The sequence below is a fragment of the Musca vetustissima genome, unplaced genomic scaffold (assembly GCF_032173495.1).
Source record: "Musca vetustissima isolate MV318-11 ecotype Yass unplaced genomic scaffold, APGP_CSIRO_Mvet_v1 utg6314, whole genome shotgun sequence".
Lineage (NCBI taxonomy): Eukaryota > Metazoa > Arthropoda > Insecta > Diptera > Muscidae > Musca > Musca vetustissima.
Genome location: NW_026877741.1, coordinates 105,535 through 123,322, shown reverse-complemented (window position 1 = coordinate 123,322; position 17,788 = coordinate 105,535). Strand labels below are relative to the sequence as shown.

Below are 17,788 nucleotides of genomic sequence, written 5' to 3'. Positions count from 1 at the left end.
TTTTCGGATCTCAGTGGGTAGCAAGTCTTTCTACCAAAAATTATCAATATTGGTCCAAGTTTTAGGATGAACCTCAGATTTTTTGGAGAGATTGGACACGTTTTCGAAAAAATGGCTGTAATGTGATACTTTGGGTTCTCATTAGGTCCCAAATACTCTTTCCAAAAATAATCAATATTGGTCCACGTTTTAGTATAGGCCCCTACCTAAGGTACCCTCTAAGCATCTAAGGTACCCATTAATTTTGGTATTTTTACCCACTATTCCATCCTAAGGGTCTGTAGTTAGGTATTTCGTGGTCATAGCCTCCTTATAAAGATACCCATCGATTTTAAGATTTTTGAACGTCTATCCCCTAGTGGAAGTTACAAAAACTTCGGCCGTCCGAACTTAATGAAGTTTTTACTTTTTTATTACAATTTTTGGATTTTTCATTCATTTCAGTGTTGCAAAATGGGCCAGTCAATTTGGTGACGAACTGTGGGAGCTCGCCCAGATAATGACCAAATCAAAAGAAATTAAAGCGGTAAGTAATCGGACTCTTTAAGCCCTGAATTATTTCCTGATCATAAAAATTCTTTTGGATCCCTAGAAATACAAAGAATACAATGCCCGTGTGGAGTTCAAAAATGGCAAAGAGCTGATACAATCGATAACGAAAAATGTAGGCCGGATGTTGGCCCGCAAGATGGAGGCTGTGCGCTGTATCATGGAAATGGCCGAGAGGGAATATGAAAATTTTGTATTTAACGAAACAGAGGCTGAGAATTTCACATATTATTCGAGTAAATTTTCGAAATTTGAAAATCATAGTTCGGAGGAGCTGATTGGAGCCTTGGCAGAGACAAATGCCAATATGTACAAAGATTTTGAATTGAATCCAGATACACATTTCTATAATATTTCAGTGGATACGGAACATAGTGCGGTGCATGTGCCGTCGAATGTTTATGATAAACGTGAGTATGAGAGGAGGGGAAAGGGGAGGGGAAGTCAGGAGAAAATAATTAATTTTGTTATTTTTTAGATCCCCCTGTTCTGGAGGCAATTATGTGGACTGAGGCCTTGGATGAGATTTTTAGGCAAAACTACAAATCCGATCCGGCCTTGTCCTGGCAATATTTTGGTTCGGATACGGGTATTTTAAGACATTTTCCTGCCATACAATGGGATGAATCGGATGAGGATAGCAATGCTGATATCTATGATTGCCGCAAGCGGTCCTGGTATATTGAAACGGCCACCTGTTCCAAGGATATTGTAATTCTCTTGGATAACTCAGGGTCCATGGTGGGCTTCCCGCAGCATGTGGCGAAATTTACAATACGCAGCATTTTGGATACCTTCTCCAATAATGATTTCTTTACGATTTTCAATTACTCCGCTACGGTGGATGATGTTATACCCTGTTTCAAGGATGCCCTGGTCCAGGCAACCCCGGAAAATATTCGTGTTTTTAATCATGCCATAAGCAAATTAAAACCCACGGGATATGCAAATCTGACAATAGCATATACCAAGGCCTTTGAATTGCTTAAAGAGGTGAATTTTCAAAAATAGAAGAAGAAGAAAAAATTATTCTTTAATAGAAATGGGAAATTAAATTTGAAAAAAGTAATGAAAAAATTCCGATTTCTATTGGAAGAATAATAATGAAAAAAATATTATCCGAGGTCAATCTAATAATTTTTATTCCCCTATTCCAAATTTAATATTTTAATCTCTTAACTCTTATGTCCTCCTCCTCCCCCTCCTAGTACTACATAAAACGTGACTGCAACACGACCCACAAATGTAATCAGGCCATTATGGTGGTCACAGATGGTGTGGCTGGCAATACCACAGAAGTTTTTGAAACCTATAACTGGGGTGATGGTGAAAATGGCACAATGAGTATGAATGTTCGAATATTTACCTATCTTCTGGGCAAGGAGGTTACCAAAGTCGAAGAAATACAATGGATGGCATGTTTAAATCGAGGGTATTATTCTCACGTTCAGACACTGGATGAGGTCCAAGATGAATCGTTGAAATATGTAGATGTCATAGCAACACCTCTGGTACTGCAAGATGTCGATCATCCGCCAACGTGGACCCATGCATTTACGGATAAAACGGTTTGTAGAAAAAAATTTCGGAAAATTTTCTAAAATATTGAAATTCTTTTCATTCCTGCCAAACAGTATAAACCCGAGGGAAATTCTACAAATGCCCGTCTAATGATCGCAGTGGGTGTACCGGCCTTTGATCGTTCCTATTTGAAACCGAATTCAACGAAAAAGGCTCGACTATTGGGTGTTGCTGGCACCGATGTCCCAGTGGAGGATATTGATAAGCTGACTTTACCATATAAGGTAAGGATTTCAAATACATTTGAAATTGCAATGAAACAAAAAAATCAAATAAGAAAAACCGGGTTCAAAATTTTTGAAAACCCGATTCGATTTCTCTTGAAATTGATATATTGAAAAAGTTGATATTGTCACATAAGGTTGGAGCGAAATTGATTTGAAATGGCAATGAAATAAACAAATTTCAAGGAAGAAAAAACCGGGTTTCTAAATTTTCGAACCGGATGTTTAGATAAGAAAACCGATAATAGCCCGTTGCAATAAATTTTGAGCTTTTTCTTCCTCGAAGTTATGATTTATTTAGTAAGAGGATTTGACACCCCATTAGAACCTGAAAACCCAAATTAGATCGATTTCGTTTGGGAAACGTTCCCAAACCCCCCAAAATCCCGAATAATGGGGGCTATCCGGAAACATGGACCAATGTTGAAAATTTTTGGTAGGGACGTTTTGTACTCCCTGACAATCCAAAGTATTAAATTCATTCAAAATTGCTTGAAACACATGTTCAAGCTTCTCAAAATACTGATCTCAGGAATGTAGCGTTATGAGAGATTCCTAAAAGGTGGACCAATAATAATATTTTACTACGAAGATTTACTACCGACCTATCGCTTTTTTTCCTTATGCGCATTCCAAGTGCTGCCAGCCAAGCAACTTGAGGACTTTGATCCTACTTTCCAATTTATCGCCAATACCTGTGTTTTGCGCGGGCAATTTGAAAATTCTGTCGAATATGACCTCGAGGATTTTTGGGCAATTGGTGGTGGGAATTGTATGCCCCTCGACCTTCAAATACAATGGCACTTTCATTTCCGAAGTTTCATCTCCATGTGGTGAACAATGTGACCAAAGATATTTTCATATTCCTCGCTACTGGTGACAAAAGTGAAATCGGCATGTAACATTCACCTTTGCTGACATCCATGCCTGGCTTCATTAGCGGGACAACCCGGCCCATTGTCCGTCCAAGCTTCGGCAACGACGTGGGTGGCTATCAAGAAATTGAAGACTTTGGTAAGGTACTCAACACCTGGCTCATCTAGCTGTTTCAGTATAAACGTAGATATTCCGTCACGGCACAACGCTTTGGATGACAGATGCAACTTCACCCATTGTAAACTGTGGTGGTACATCCTTGGCGGGATGAGATCTTATACGACGTAGTACTTTTCGCTTCGTCCTGTCGCTCTCGTGATACTCGACAAACCGTCGGTTAAAATAACTGGATCAGTCACAGTTTCGTCGTTAAATGTGATTGAGGACCTGAAGATCCTTCTTACTAGGGTTCGAGAACGACTTAATCGTTGCCCATAGTTTACTCACACCAGTTCCGATTTAGCAATACTTCAGATGCTCTAACAAATTATTCCGCTTATGCTTCGCGACTAATCTGCTGACCTACAAAGTAAATTCCCTGGGATCTGCTAGGTTAGATCGATGGCGCTCATTTGATTAGTCCAACTGCATCTGCTGGGGTAGTCCTTTGCAGCAGATCTTCGAATTGGTACCGACGGATTGCTTCAGAGTGCTCATTGAGTGCTCTAGGCTTTTCCAATTGGGCGCTGGTCGACGCTCTATTGCGACACCCAATGGTGCACCATGTTTAAAGCCGTTAAGGTGGGAATCATTTAAAACCCACAGGATTCATGCCTCTGCTGGGGGTTGTTGGTTTATGTTTGACCCATAAAAAGGCAGAGGTTTAGATAGTGTTCGACTTGTCACCAAGGGGGAAGTTAAGCCGTTATGCTAGATCATAGAATTGGTATTGGAGGACTAGCTCCAAGGTACTCATTGATTACTCTGAATTATTCCAATGGGGCGTTGGTCGACACATAGGGAATGGTACACCATGGTTAAAGCTGAGAAATTAGGTCTCATTTCGGGTATTCGATTAGAAGGATTAAATCTAACGGCTGCAGTTGTAATGATGCCACGTAATTTCCTTTAAGAAGGAATGGAAAGTTCTCTGAAAAGATGATTTGCGAACTCTCAGAGTTTTCAGACTCATTTGGTTAGTCCAACTACCTCTTCTGGGATATTAGTCACATTTCGGGTGTTCAACGAGAGGGATTAATTCCCTTTCTGATACCCATACATCAGAATAAAGAAAAAATGTCGGAAACGATCCTCTCTAAAATCCTGCCAGTTGGCTTTCCTGTGGCTAATAAAAGTGCAGCGTTCAGATGTGATAAAATCGGGCGGTCTGCTGATGGAGACGATTATGCCTCTGCTGGGAAATTAGGGCTCATTTTTATTCGACCAGAAGGATTAATCTAGAGTCTGCAGTTCTAATACCAGAATTCCATTTCTACTACACGTTTCTTATGGTTAAGAAAAGTGCAGCACTCGGAGGAGATGAAATCAGGCGGCATACTGTTGAAGACCGCTCATTCACCCTCATTTGATTAGTCCAAACGCCTCTGCTGGGAAATTAAATCCCTTATTCCTCGACCGGAAAAAGTCTGTAATGTCCACGCGGTTCCGGTAAATTATGTTGGGCATGAGAACTGCGTTTTTTCATGCCTTCAGTATAAATTTGTTTAAATCAATGAGTGTTTTATGTTGACTAATTCAATATTGTGCTCCTACCGATTTTGTTCTTCATGAACTTTTTATACAACCTCGAGGGGACCTAGTCCAATATTTCTAATTTTTTTTAATTTTGAAAATTGTTCATTGCCTTATGAAGCTTGAAATATAATTTCGTTTTTTTTTCAGCTGGGTGTAAATGGTTATTCATTTGTGGTCTCTAATAATGGTTATGTGCTGCTGCATCCCGATCTAAGGCCTATTGGGGTAAGTGTGGATACCTTCAACAGATTTGGAAAGCTACATTTTATAATGAAAATATTTTCTTCACAGTACAACGGAGTCATGAATCCCAATTACAATAGCATCGATTTCACCGAGGTGGAACAACTTTCTGAAGATGATATACCACGTGAACCGGGTCCCTTGATTTTAAAATTACGTGAACGTTTGGTGCACAATGAAACAGGAGAACTCATAGGCATCAGCGTTAAAATGCATTATGATAAAATGCGTCGTGTCATCGATCAGCAGCAAGATTATTTCTTTGCTCCCCTCCCCAATACCCCCTTTAGTTTGGGAATTGTCCTGCCCAGTACCTATGGCAAGACGTGGATTAAAGTCGGCGATGAAGTTTTAAAAAATATTCATATGAAAGTGAATATATCGGATTTCTTTACGGGCGACAATTGGAAAGTGCATCCCGATTGGGTCTATTGTAAATATCATTATTTGGAGGGGCATGAATTTAAAACGCCCGAAGATGAGCTGCGACATTTTTTGAAGAAAATGGTCCAACCCGATTGGGGTTGGTATGAACAGTATGAGGATGATGTGGATAGTGAGGGGAATGGTAAGTTAATAGAGTGGATTTTTGAATTTTTAAAGAGAAAATATAGAGCACTGGTAGAAGATTTTGAATCCTAGGCACCATGGACAACCCAGGGGAAAGAATGGACCATAATTTCTTTTAGATTAAAGTTTAAGTTGGATATGAAAATTAGCTTTATAATTTAGCCTGAGCCCATTAAGAGCAAAAAATTTTTATAAGTTAACCCTCCATTTTGTAGATTTGTAATTTTTTATATCCTATAAAATAGAAAAAAATAGTTAAAATTTTTTGAAAATAAAAAATAATGAGGTTATGTTGTATTGTACTTTTTTTACTGCAAAGCAGCAAGAAGAAAATTTCGTACCAGAAGAAGTAAGCTCTGATTTAAGGAGACCCCTAATTTCCCTACTAACCTCCCTTAAGTCAAGAAGGAAATAAATTTAATGGACCTTCTAATTCATCTAGGAAACTGCAGCCGCACCAATCTGGATGAGGATGCTTATTATTGCAATAAGGAGCTGGTCCAGTTGCTAATTTTCGATGCCAAGGTGACCTATTCCAGTTATGGGGTTTGGAAATTTAAAAACGATGAAGAACGTGCCCTGATCGAACGTTTTGGGGCCAGTCAACGTTTTGTGGCCACAATGAGCGGTCTAACTCGCTGGCAATTTATCTATGCCGAAGAGGAAAATAATAATGATCGGGAATTTGGTGATTATCATACAAAGGCCATTGATGAGACCTGGTATCGTAGTGCCATTTTGCAACATCACTCAGAGCTAACGGAAACCTTTGTCTATTCGGTCAAACATGCTGCCGATCCTCAGGAGCACAAACAGCTACAGGTAATGGCTTCACATGCCATATTCCCCAGGGATGGTGGCAAAGAGGCCCCAGCCTGTGTGGTGGGTTTTCAATTCTCCTATGCCCTGATGTATGAGAGATTCTACAATATCACGAGTATGGATAATGTGAGTAGCTTCTGGAAGAGAAATTGAGAGAGAACGGGGGAGAGTGAAAGGGATTAATTTTTGTTCTCTTTTTTCCAGTGCAATGGCTGCATAAAGACCTGCAACAGCGATGAAAAGGAATGCTATGTCATTGACAATAATGGCTATATAATATTGGCCCATAACCCCAACCACACGGGTATCTTCTTTGGGGAATATCATGCCGAAATTATGCAGGCCATGGTGGATGCAAACTATTTTAAGGAGATTATTGTCTATGACTATCAATCACTGTGTCCGAATAGCACAGATCGATTCAATGATGCCAATACCATGCTACATGTAAGTCAGTAGGGGGGAAATCGGAAGTCCACAGAACTCCTAAACAAATTCAAATATTTATTTTTCTAATCTGCAGCCCCTGCAACTGCTGAGCATGGCCTGGAAATGGTTGGTGGCCAAGGTGTTTTGGCATTACAGTCGCATACAAATGTGGGCCCAGGGAGCACCATGTAAGATCCACAACACACCCCTTTAAATTTTCTTAATTTAATCCCCCTCTTTCCCTTTTTCTCCCCTCTTCAGATCTCGATTACAGCGACAATGTAGAAGATGACTACAGCGGCCTAAATGAACCCTATGTAGAGGTAAAACCCAAGAGTGAAAGTGATGGCGAAGAAAAGGAACACATTTTCCATGAACCCCCACCAGAACCAGTCTATGTACCATGCGATAAGAAAGTGCGCCTCTTCACCTTAGACCCCGTGGAGGTACAAAAGGAACGTGATTTTACACATTTACCCAATAGCCGACCTTTCCACGTCAAGAAAATACCCAATTCCAATCTGCTGCTAATAGTTATAGATGTGCTGAAACCCTCAAAGGGTAACATTGATTTATCAGTTGAACCCACCATGGTGGTATATGATACGGAATTTCCCTGCTATAAATTGAATATGAGTTTCTATGAACGGCGCCGCATCGAGGAATGTTTTACGGAGGATGAAAATGTGAGTAGAAAAGTTAAAAAAATAAGATAAATATTTTTTAAATATTAAAACTTAAAAAAATTAAAAAAATTTTTTTTTTTAATAATTAAAAAGTCCTTAAAATGTTTTTAACAAAATTTCGTGTTAATCGGACAAACATTAGCAGTTCGGTGCACCAGTTATATATGTATATGTGGGAGCACACATTTCGTACAAATCAAATCATATGTACGCTTGCCATCATTTACATAAAATCGGACGAAAATATATATATATATATATATATATATGGGAGCTATATCTAAATCTGAACCGATTTTTACGAAATTCATCGCACGTCTCTCTAGACTTAACTCAGTACGCTGTGCCAAATTTCGTGAAAATCGAAATATATTTAGGTACTTTAGTGCACCATTTACCTTAAATCGGACGAAAATATATATGGGAGCTATATCTAAATCTGGACCGATTTTCAAAAAACTTAACACACATCATTCTAGACCTAATTCATTACGCTATGCCAAATTTCGTCCAAATGGAAAGATATATGGGGACTTTGGTACACCATTTACATTAAATCGGGCGAAAGTATATATGGGAGCTATATCTAAATCTGGACCGATTTTCATGAAATTTAGCACACATAATGTTTGACTCAATTTAGTACGCTATGCCAAATTTCGTGCAAATCGAATGATATTTAGGGACTTTGGTGCACTATTTACCTTAAATCAGACGAATATATATATGGGAGCTATATCTAAATCTGAACCGATTTTTACGAAATTTAACACACGTATATAAATTTCGTGCAAATCGAGGATATTTAGGGACTATATCTAAAATCGGACGTAAATATATATGGGACCTATATCGAAATCTGAAACGATTTTTCTCAATTTCAATAGGGCTCGTCCATGGGCCAAATAAATGAGCTGTGCCAAATTTCATCCAATTCGGATCATAAATGCGACCTGTACTTTGTTTAAAATTTAACATGGACAGACAGACGGACGGACATGCATATATCGACTCAGAAAGTGATTCTATGCATATACTCAAAAGGAACCATGTGTCTATATCGTTTCCTTTTGCCTGTTACAAACATATGCACAAAGACATAATACCCCGTACAACAGTGTGGTGAAGGTTATAAAAAGGGGACTACCATATACGACTACAAAATACCAAATTGCAGCAAATTCGGTTGAAAAGCGCACTCAAGAATCCCAAAATACCGAAAATTGGGGGTATCCTTATATGGGGGCTATCCGAAAAAATGAACCTATACTCATAATTTTAAAGTGGACCAATATTTATAATTTTTTTTGTAGATATTTGGTATCCCATAAGAATGTAGAACATTTCAAAAACTCGCTAAAGAACCCCAATATATCGAAAATGGGGAGTATCCTTATATGGGACCTACGCCTATACGTGGACTTATAAAACCCATCTTCGAACTTGACCTGCCTGCAGACAAAAGATGACTCTATGCTAAATTTTGGCGAGGTATCTCAATTCGTTTAGACGCTAGAGTGATTACAACAGACAGGCGGACAACAGACGGACATACGGAAATGGCTATATCGTCATAGAATTTTACGCTGATCAATAATATATATACTATATATAGAGTCGGAAATTATTATTTCAACGAGTTACATACGGAAAATTAATATACCCTCCATACTATGGAGGGTATATTAATCTTCGAACTTGACCTGCCTGCAGACAAAAGACAAACCTATGCAAAATTTCAGCACCCTATCTCAATTCCTTCAGAACTTGACCTGCCTGCAGACAAAAGACAAACCTATTCAAAATTTCAGCACTATATCTCAATTCCTTCAGAACATAGCGTGATTACAACAGACGGACGAACGGACATGGCTAGATCGTCTTAGAATTTAACCCTGATCAAGAATATATATACTTTATAGGGTCGGAATTTGAAAATTAATATACCCTCCATACTAGGGAGGTCAAAAAAAATATTTTAAAAAAATTAAATATGTCCTAAAAAATATTTTTAAAATTATTTTTCTTACTTAAGATGCCTTAACATATTTTTTATATTTTTTAATGCAATAATTTATTTTTATTTTCTTTTTTTTTTTTTTTTTTTTTTTTTTTTTTGCAGGAGGCCCTTTATACCTATTGTGGAGATGCTTCATCAATTACCTTTAGCATGATCCTCATGACCATAGGAATGACAATTGTATTAATGGTGCGTTTGTTGCAGGCCTAAAATACGGGGAAATTATAAATGAAGAAAATCAAAAACAAACTGAACTGTTAGTCCAATTTTTTTGTAATTTATTTTTTTGTGTGAGGTCATCACAACAACCACAACAACACAACACTCAATTCCAACAACAATTTTGCCAAAAAATAAAGTACCAAAGAAAATACTGTTTTTACAGAACTAAATGCCAAAAAGAAGCGGTTAGTTTTTAAGCCGTGTAATACGTCCAACGTCCATATAAAAAATGAAAAAAAAAATAGAAGGAGATGAAGCCTTACACACACACTCTCTTAAATAGTTAAATGTTTTTTTAATTTATAGTTTTATTTGTTATAACAAGAAAAAAATCTATGAACTTGGTAGAAAGTTCGGTAAAAATATTTTTTATAATTTTAATTGTAAAAACAAATATATAGATTTTTTATGAAATATTTTTTTTCCTTTAAAAAAAATATTTTTTATACCCACAAGGATTATGATAACGCCAAGAACAAAAAAAGAAACTACTAGTCTATTACCACCTAACAACAAAAAAATAGCCAAATCGTAATGAGTCCTAGATTTATAAAATAAAACAAAAAAACAAGAAGCCTTATATTTCTTAGAAATTAATAAAAAAAACAACTAAAAATAAATATTTATAAAATTATTTTTTTCGTCCAGTTAAATTTTTTAGTACTTAAAAAAACAAGAAACCAAAAAGAAAAAAATACAAATTTTGAAACCTTAAATGCCTTTATATATATTTTTGTAAACAAATTAAGCCAAACCCCAAATGTAAAACGACTCGAAATACCCCCATCAAAATTCCCACAGGAATACAAAATATGACAATTCCCCCCCAAAACACCCAACCACCTCGAAATATCCCTGACAAACAAACAGAGATTCTAGATTAGAAGAAGATAGATTGGAAAATAGATTTTGGAAGTGCTGACTTTTGAACTGGTTTAAAAAAATATTGTAATATTTGGAACAGTTTTGGAATCTAACACCTCAAATTGTAAATCGAGCAATAGGGGTTTCACTTAAAAAAAAAAATATTTCTAAATGGTTATCCAAATCTGTGTACTTTATAAACTAAAAGAGATGTATAGATGAAAAATAACAAAATATAAAAATTATGATATATATTTATTTTTGAAATGTTTAATATAAAACAGAAAAACACACACATACATATGTATATGTAATATGCATAAAATCCCAAAAATATATATAAAAAAATTGTTTTAATTTTAAGTAAATTTAATAAAGACAAAGACCAATTGTTTAAAGAATATAAGCAAATTTAAATTTTAATGGTTATACTTTTTTGAAGGTAAGTAGGGGATGATAGATACCAAGTAACGGTTCTGATTGGCTTTAACATGGCAAAGTCCAGGCTTATCTTGGTCCCTCTTCATCTCAATTGTGGCAGACACTGACCTCCCCGCGGTGTCACCTGGGGTAACTACTTTCATCACCCGTTGAAATAGTGAGCTAATATGTGCCGCGAGTTCACCCATAAGAACTATAAAAAATGGGTTGAGGCGTCGGGTTAGTTGTCCACACTCGGAAAACCCCTCCTACTATAAAAAAGCAACGAAAAAGAAAACCAAACCCCCCCAATGTTGACAACCCTCGCAAACGTAGAAAGGACCATGATATGCAGAATAACTTTAACTGGCACAAGGTCAGCAGTTAACATCGGAAAGGACCTATTGCAATAAATAAATCGAATGACATCAGTTTTGAAATTCGGAGAAGGATAGTTGGCCAACAGATGCTACTGTGGTCTGAGTAAGCAAGTCATAAGCATGGCCATATCACGCCAGACCAAACTCACACTCTACAAGACGCTGATACTACCCGTGCTATTATATGAATCTGAAGCATGGGTACTATCGCAAGCAGATGAGGCAGTTCTTGGAGTGTTTGAGAGAAAAAATCTCCGAAAGATTTATGGACCGATCTGCGTTGACGGTGCATATCGCCGTCGAATGAGCCATGAGTTGTAGACGTGTTGAGCTATTGTGAGAATGGATGAAGATGCCCCAGCCCAAAAGGTATATAAAAGCGAACCGGCTTATGGTTCACTCAGAAGGGGAAGACCACGAATAAGATGGAAAGTTCAAGTGGAGGACAACATTGCCAAATATGATCTTTCAAACTGGAAAAACTGCGCAAAAGGCCGACTCGCCTGGAAATCTTTTTTAAGCTCGGCTTATGGAACGAAAGTTATGTCACAAGGAAGCTAAGTAAGTAAAAAATATTTTTAAAAATCCACGCCTTTGTTAAGAGGCTAGAAAATATTTTTAAAAAATCCACACCTTTGATAAAACCCTTAAAACATATTTTTAATAAAAATTCAAATCATCGCTTTCGGAACGTCCCGGAAAAATTACTCAAAACTTTGCATATCGTCCTTCATTTTTGGAAAATTTATACAATATTTTATATAAGAAAATAATTCAAAAAGTTGGACTTACCTTACGTGTATATTTTTTTAAATTTCTTGCAATTTATTTTTGAGGAAATCTTGAGTCTTGAAATATTTCACCGGATTTATTGTTAAAAATTGTTAATTTTGATTCTTGAATATATTCAGCAGGTTCATTTAAATTTGGTAATTCTTATTCTTACTGTAAAATTAATAAGAAAAATAAAACAATGCTTAGCTCATATAATAACTTAAAATTCTATGTAAACAGCAAAAGAGAAAACAAAACAGATACGTTCATTACGCAATATAATCAGTGATTTATTTCAATATTCAATATTTCAAGAATATTAAAATGTGGCCATTTTATGGACGTATATGTTTGGTAATCCCTTGCTGTTTTAAATACTAATAGCATCCCGGGCAAAAAATTATATATAATTACCTTTTGAAACGAAAATTCACTTTTGAGTGAAAACAAGAGAATTAAAAGAAATGTTTTTAAAACAAAACAATTAAATTTAAGAAAACGACTTAAAACACTATTCTGCTGCTGCCGTTGCACCAGCTGTGGCCAAAACACACTTAAAATATTCACTATCCAATTTGCGTATATCTTGGGTAAATTGTTCAACCAATTTGGATAAATCATTTTCATTTATGTCGACATTATTTCCCGTAGTCGATAGATTTTCAATGGCCTTATTTATTTTCTCCAGTAGGGCTTTGTCATCACCACTCTGTTTATCGGCATGTTCATCTTCAAATTCATTATAGACTTGTTGAGCATTGCATACAACTTTTTCGGGGAAGTTAGCCAAACGTGCAACTTGTATACCAAAACTTTTTTCCATTACACCAGGTCGCACCTGATATAGCAATGTAAAATTTTCATTATCTGCTATGGCAGCCATATGGCAATTTTTCACTGTCGGTACAGTTTCGGAGAGATTGGTTATTTCGTGGAAATGTGTTGCAAATAGCGTAAAACATTTTGTCTCCTTGGCCAAGTGTCTGAAAAAGAGTTAAAATTTTTATTATAATTTTAAAATAATAACAACAAAATATCCCAACTTACTCTGCTATGGACCAGGCAATGCCACAACCTTCATAGGTGGAGGTTCCCCTACCCAATTCATCAATAATTACCAAGGATTTTTCGGTGGCAGACTAGAATAAAAAAATAATTTTTTAAAACTGTTCGAAAATAATTTTAAATTTTCTAATTCTTACCCTAATTATGCCCGAAGTTTCAATCATTTCCACCATAAAGGTACTCAAGCCTTTAATAATATTGTCACTGGCTCCGACTCGACCCAATATGGAATCAACCATGGAAATTGTGGCCTCCGAGCAGGGAACAAAACTGCCAACATGGGCCATTAGTACGGCAGTGCCAACGGAGCGAATATAGGTGGATTTGCCACCCATATTGGGACCAGTTATAATGAACATATTGCAAAGATCTGAAAAGAGAAAATAATTTTATACATAATAAAATTTTTAATAGCATTTCTACGCCTATGAATAGACCTTGAAAAATATTTTTAAAAAATCCTCGCTAGTTTGTACTCACCCTTTTTAAACTCCACACTATTGGCAATAAAGGATATGTGCTCCTGCAATTCCAAACAAGGATGTCTAATATCTTTAAGTACAAGCTCCCCCGAACCTTCTTCCAAGATTTTCGGCCTAATATATGGTATAGGTGCCGATTGGGCAGCAATGGCAAAACTAACCAAACAATCCAATTGAGCAAATTCATTATTCAAACATGTCAAGGGGCTGGCATAACCCACAGCAACTTTTATGATTTCCTCAACAATGGTCTTTTGCTGTTCCTCATATTGGGAACGCAGTGTTACAAATTCATCATTTATCGATGATAGCTTATCGGTTGTAAAACGTATACCACCCCTCAAGACATCAAGAATTTTATATTCTTTATTTTTACGCAGCACCGTATCATCTTTAAGAGTTATGCGTAGTGTATAACCCACATTTGGAACATTTACCAATTTCACTGAATTTTTATCTAAATTCAAATCACGATTGGCTTTATCCTGGCATCGTTCCATTTTCTCCAACAGATGATTCATACGTTCCTTCATATCCAATAAATCTGAATCGAATGAAGCCTTTACCAGATATTCTCCATTTTCAATGGCATCAAAATCCATAACCTGCTCCACCATTTGTTTCAGGCCCGATAAATCTTCCAAGTAATTTTTCATGGGATCGCAAAGGACATTATTCACTGTCGAATTTTCCAAAGACTTCAACAGATTAATAATCTTAGGGGTACGTAATAATACTTGATACACCCGGAAAATATCCTGCAAATTGGCTTTCTTGCGTAATAACTTCTTGGTTAACATTAAAATATCCGGTATGCGTTTTAGAAAATCTTCATGTAAGGAATTCAAAGAATTTGGTGATTCCAAAAAACATTGGACAATGTCATGGCGATCATTTAGAATTTCACGACTACGTAGAGGCTGCTTAACCCATTGGGCCATCAAACGATGGCCCTGTGGTGTATTACAACGATCCAATACACCTAAAATACTTTGCCAACGATAGGAGGGAGATGAGATATGAGTTCCTGGTTTGGGCAGAATATTCAAAGCACTAATTGCGGCCGAATCCATATGCACAAATCGTTTCAAATTCAATTGTTGCAATCTATAATGACCCAAATTGCTGCTGTCGTTCATTAAGGCCAGATATTTTATTGCCAATTTTAGGGCATCCATTGCCACGGTCAATGTTAGTTCAGGCAGTCCGGCTGCATCTTCTTGTTGGCCTTTATTAAACCTCAATAATTTATTTAAATCTTGGACCAAATTATGTTTCTCTGAAGCCAATTGGGATTTAGATGCCACTGTGACCATAATACCATTGCGTTCCAGGAGATTTTTAACAGATTCATACTGAAAGAAAATTAAAAATTAATTTAAAATAAAAACAACTTTAAAATATTTTACCTCCCCCTCTTGTGATGGCAGCAGACATTCTTTGGGTCCCAGCAACACCACTGTTGCCTCCAACTCCGTTAGAAAATCATCATCCACAAATTCCAATACTTGAAACAAGCAATCATTTTGTTCCACAGCAACAACTCCAATATTGCGCACATTATTATTCATATTCATTTTTAACGAGAGTATACTATTGCCCACCAATTCCTCCTTGTTGGTGAAAATAATATCTTCAAATTGTAGAAGATTACCCGGAGAACCACGATATTCAACATTCCAATCTGAATTACCGATCGATCGACGTACATACACTTCAACGCGATAATTACGTACGAGTAAAAGTTCACGAACCGCCGATTCAAATTTATTTTTTGCCAATGTAACATAGGGTATTGACGATGGATCATCGGGTATCATTTCGCTGATATAGGCAGTGGATTTATAAACCATACGTGCAATTAGATTTGTATCATCTTTACCATGAACGCTGTAGGAATCATTGTGATCGAAAAAACGAACGGTGGTAGAGGGTTTCTAAAAAAAGATTGGGGAAAATATTAAAGAAGTTAGAAGGATTTAATTTAGCCGTTGCCCACAATGTACAAGTTCCAGTAAGAGTATGTTATCTCCCCTTGGGTCTTCAGGCGTCGTAACACGAAGCTCATCCCGTTGATTTTACAATAATTTCACCTGAGAATTTGAGGAGATGTGAAACTCTCTGAAACCTTGCCAACCAGATTATCAATGGTTCATAGATTTTTCGCCGTTCAGCGGTAAAAGGGACGAAAACTGATAGGTAGTCTGAGTACAAGAAATTATGGGTAGTCAGATAATATTAATTAAAATTATAAGACCTACTGTCACTATGATGATGTCTGACGAGCTGTGACAATCTTCCGATATCCTTGTGGTGGCAATCTCCCGACCTCCACTGTGTACCTCTGGTTATAAACCAGAAGCCATCCATATATGTATGGCATCGGAGAGGCATGTATGTTATCATTACTTTTGCTATGGAAATGGCTGAAGAGATAGTCTTCTGATCCTGAATCGAGTGGAGGACCGAGATGCGGTCCTTCAAAGCTCGTGCAATATTATTACGCAATAATTTCAAAGCAATCCAAATGTTGCCCCAAAATATGCCTTCTTCCTCTCTTTTTTAACAATCAAATCACATAAAAATCCCTTTGGAAAACCCTAGGAACTCCATTCACATCCGAGCAAGATAAAACACGAACACACTTACCTCACCCAGCGACTTAAAGAAACGTATAAAATTTCTCCGGCCATTTGTATCCATATTAAATGATGGCGCTTGTTTATCAACAATTATTGAATCCATTTTTCAAAACGTTTTCAATATCGATATATTTTTCAAACACAAATTGCAAATTTATTACTAAAAACCCGAAAAATTGCGCCACTTTTCGCAAACAATGCCAAAAACTAAATGTTATTGTGAATGATGTTGTGTTATTGTGGCTGGCTGTCATATGTAGAGGCAAATGTTGCCACAAGACAGGGAATTACTAGGGAGTAGAGTTAACAGATAGGGATTTTGTTAATGACAATTTTTTCTAGGGTAATATGGGTCGGATATGTAGGGACTGAATAGCAAATCGTCAAAAATAAATTTATATTAGTCCATACTTTGATATAGCTCCACATTTTTGGTATTTTGAAAATCTTGACTGATTTTTTAAGAAATTATTAAGAATCAATATTTTTTTGAGAAGAATATCTTGCTTTCTGCATTATCGGTATTTTAAAAATCTTGCCAATTTTTTTTCAAGAAATTATCGAATTAACCCACAAAAACCTCCATACCACTTGTAATGAACACTGATCAATCATAAGGGGAACAAGTCTAGTTTAGGGGACGGTTGCAAATAGTTTTCACATTTTTCCCGTACTGCAAGAATCGACTAGATTTTACTATTTTTTCGATATCATAAAGGAAAATTCGTTATCGTAGTAAAAAGTAGTAGATTCTTGCAGTACGGGAATATACTATATACTATATAATGGTTTAAATTTCCGATGATATGGGCTTCTAAAGTTCGGCTAGATTTTTAATATTCGTTAAGGGAATATGGGTGTCATTTTAAAGCGTTTGAATTTCTGATTACAAAATTGAAATTTTCTTCTCGAAGAAGTCCATGAGATATGAGTCTCTAAAATTCCGCGGGATGCCTTTCAGATTTAAGGATTTATACTCTGGATAGATGACAACTCCGTCTACGCAAAATAGTCTCCTCGGTATAAACATTGTGTTCCAATACATTTATTCACTAATAAAGACATATAAAATGATAATGGAGACCCATGTCTCAGGAAGTATGGACTTCTTCGATAAGGACATAACATTTTAGTAATCAAGACTTTATTTTGATACCCCTGTTAGTAAATTTTAAAAATCTTGTGAAAAAATAAAAGGGTCCCCGCGGAACTTTGGAGGTCTATGTATCTGGAAATACGGATTT

The 17,788-nt window shown here is 36.5% G+C and overlaps 2 protein-coding genes across 2 annotated transcripts in view; one reads left to right on the top strand and one right to left on the bottom strand.

The window, feature by feature from the left end:
- The window catches only part of LOC133322428 (voltage-dependent calcium channel subunit alpha-2/delta-3), a 29,982-nt gene extending 20,077 nt beyond the window's left edge, over positions 1 to 9,905 (top strand). The window contains exons 2-13 of the mRNA XM_061531424.1: positions 445 to 526; positions 593 to 959; positions 1,028 to 1,542; positions 1,758 to 2,117; positions 2,184 to 2,354; positions 5,073 to 5,150; positions 5,217 to 5,736; positions 6,181 to 6,686; positions 6,765 to 7,007; positions 7,084 to 7,177; positions 7,251 to 7,675; positions 9,798 to 9,905. Of these exons, the coding sequence (XP_061387408.1) occupies positions 445 to 526; positions 593 to 959; positions 1,028 to 1,542; positions 1,758 to 2,117; positions 2,184 to 2,354; positions 5,073 to 5,150; positions 5,217 to 5,736; positions 6,181 to 6,686; positions 6,765 to 7,007; positions 7,084 to 7,177; positions 7,251 to 7,675; positions 9,798 to 9,905 (3,469 nt within the window). The remainder of the gene's footprint in view (positions 1 to 444; positions 527 to 592; positions 960 to 1,027; positions 1,543 to 1,757; positions 2,118 to 2,183; positions 2,355 to 5,072; positions 5,151 to 5,216; positions 5,737 to 6,180; positions 6,687 to 6,764; positions 7,008 to 7,083; positions 7,178 to 7,250; positions 7,676 to 9,797) is intronic.
- A 2,961-nt stretch (positions 9,906 to 12,866) lies between these two features.
- LOC133322427 (DNA mismatch repair protein spellchecker 1) lies at positions 12,867 to 15,752 on the bottom strand. Its single transcript, XM_061531423.1, has 5 exons — positions 15,312 to 15,752; positions 13,901 to 15,257; positions 13,558 to 13,790; positions 13,403 to 13,494; positions 12,867 to 13,338 (listed from the first exon to the last, which is right to left on the bottom strand). The coding sequence occupies exons 1-5, from the start codon at positions 15,720 to 15,722 to the stop codon at positions 12,867 to 12,869; spliced, it is 2,565 nt and encodes an 854-aa protein (XP_061387407.1). The 5' UTR covers positions 15,723 to 15,752.
- Between the last annotated feature and the right edge of the window lie 2,036 nt (positions 15,753 to 17,788).

Coding starts and splice junctions, on each gene's coding strand:
- LOC133322427 (XM_061531423.1), bottom strand. CDS start 15,722: ATGATACCCGATGATCCATCGTCAATACCCTATGTTACATTGGCAAAA. Junction 13,791..13,900: donor TAGTGTGGAGTTTAAAAAGG/GTGAGTACAAAC, acceptor TTCTCTTTTCAG/ATCTTTGCAATATGTTCATT. Junction 13,495..13,557: donor AAACTTCGGGCATAATTAGG/GTAAGAATTAGA, acceptor TTTTTATTCTAG/TCTGCCACCGAAAAATCCTT.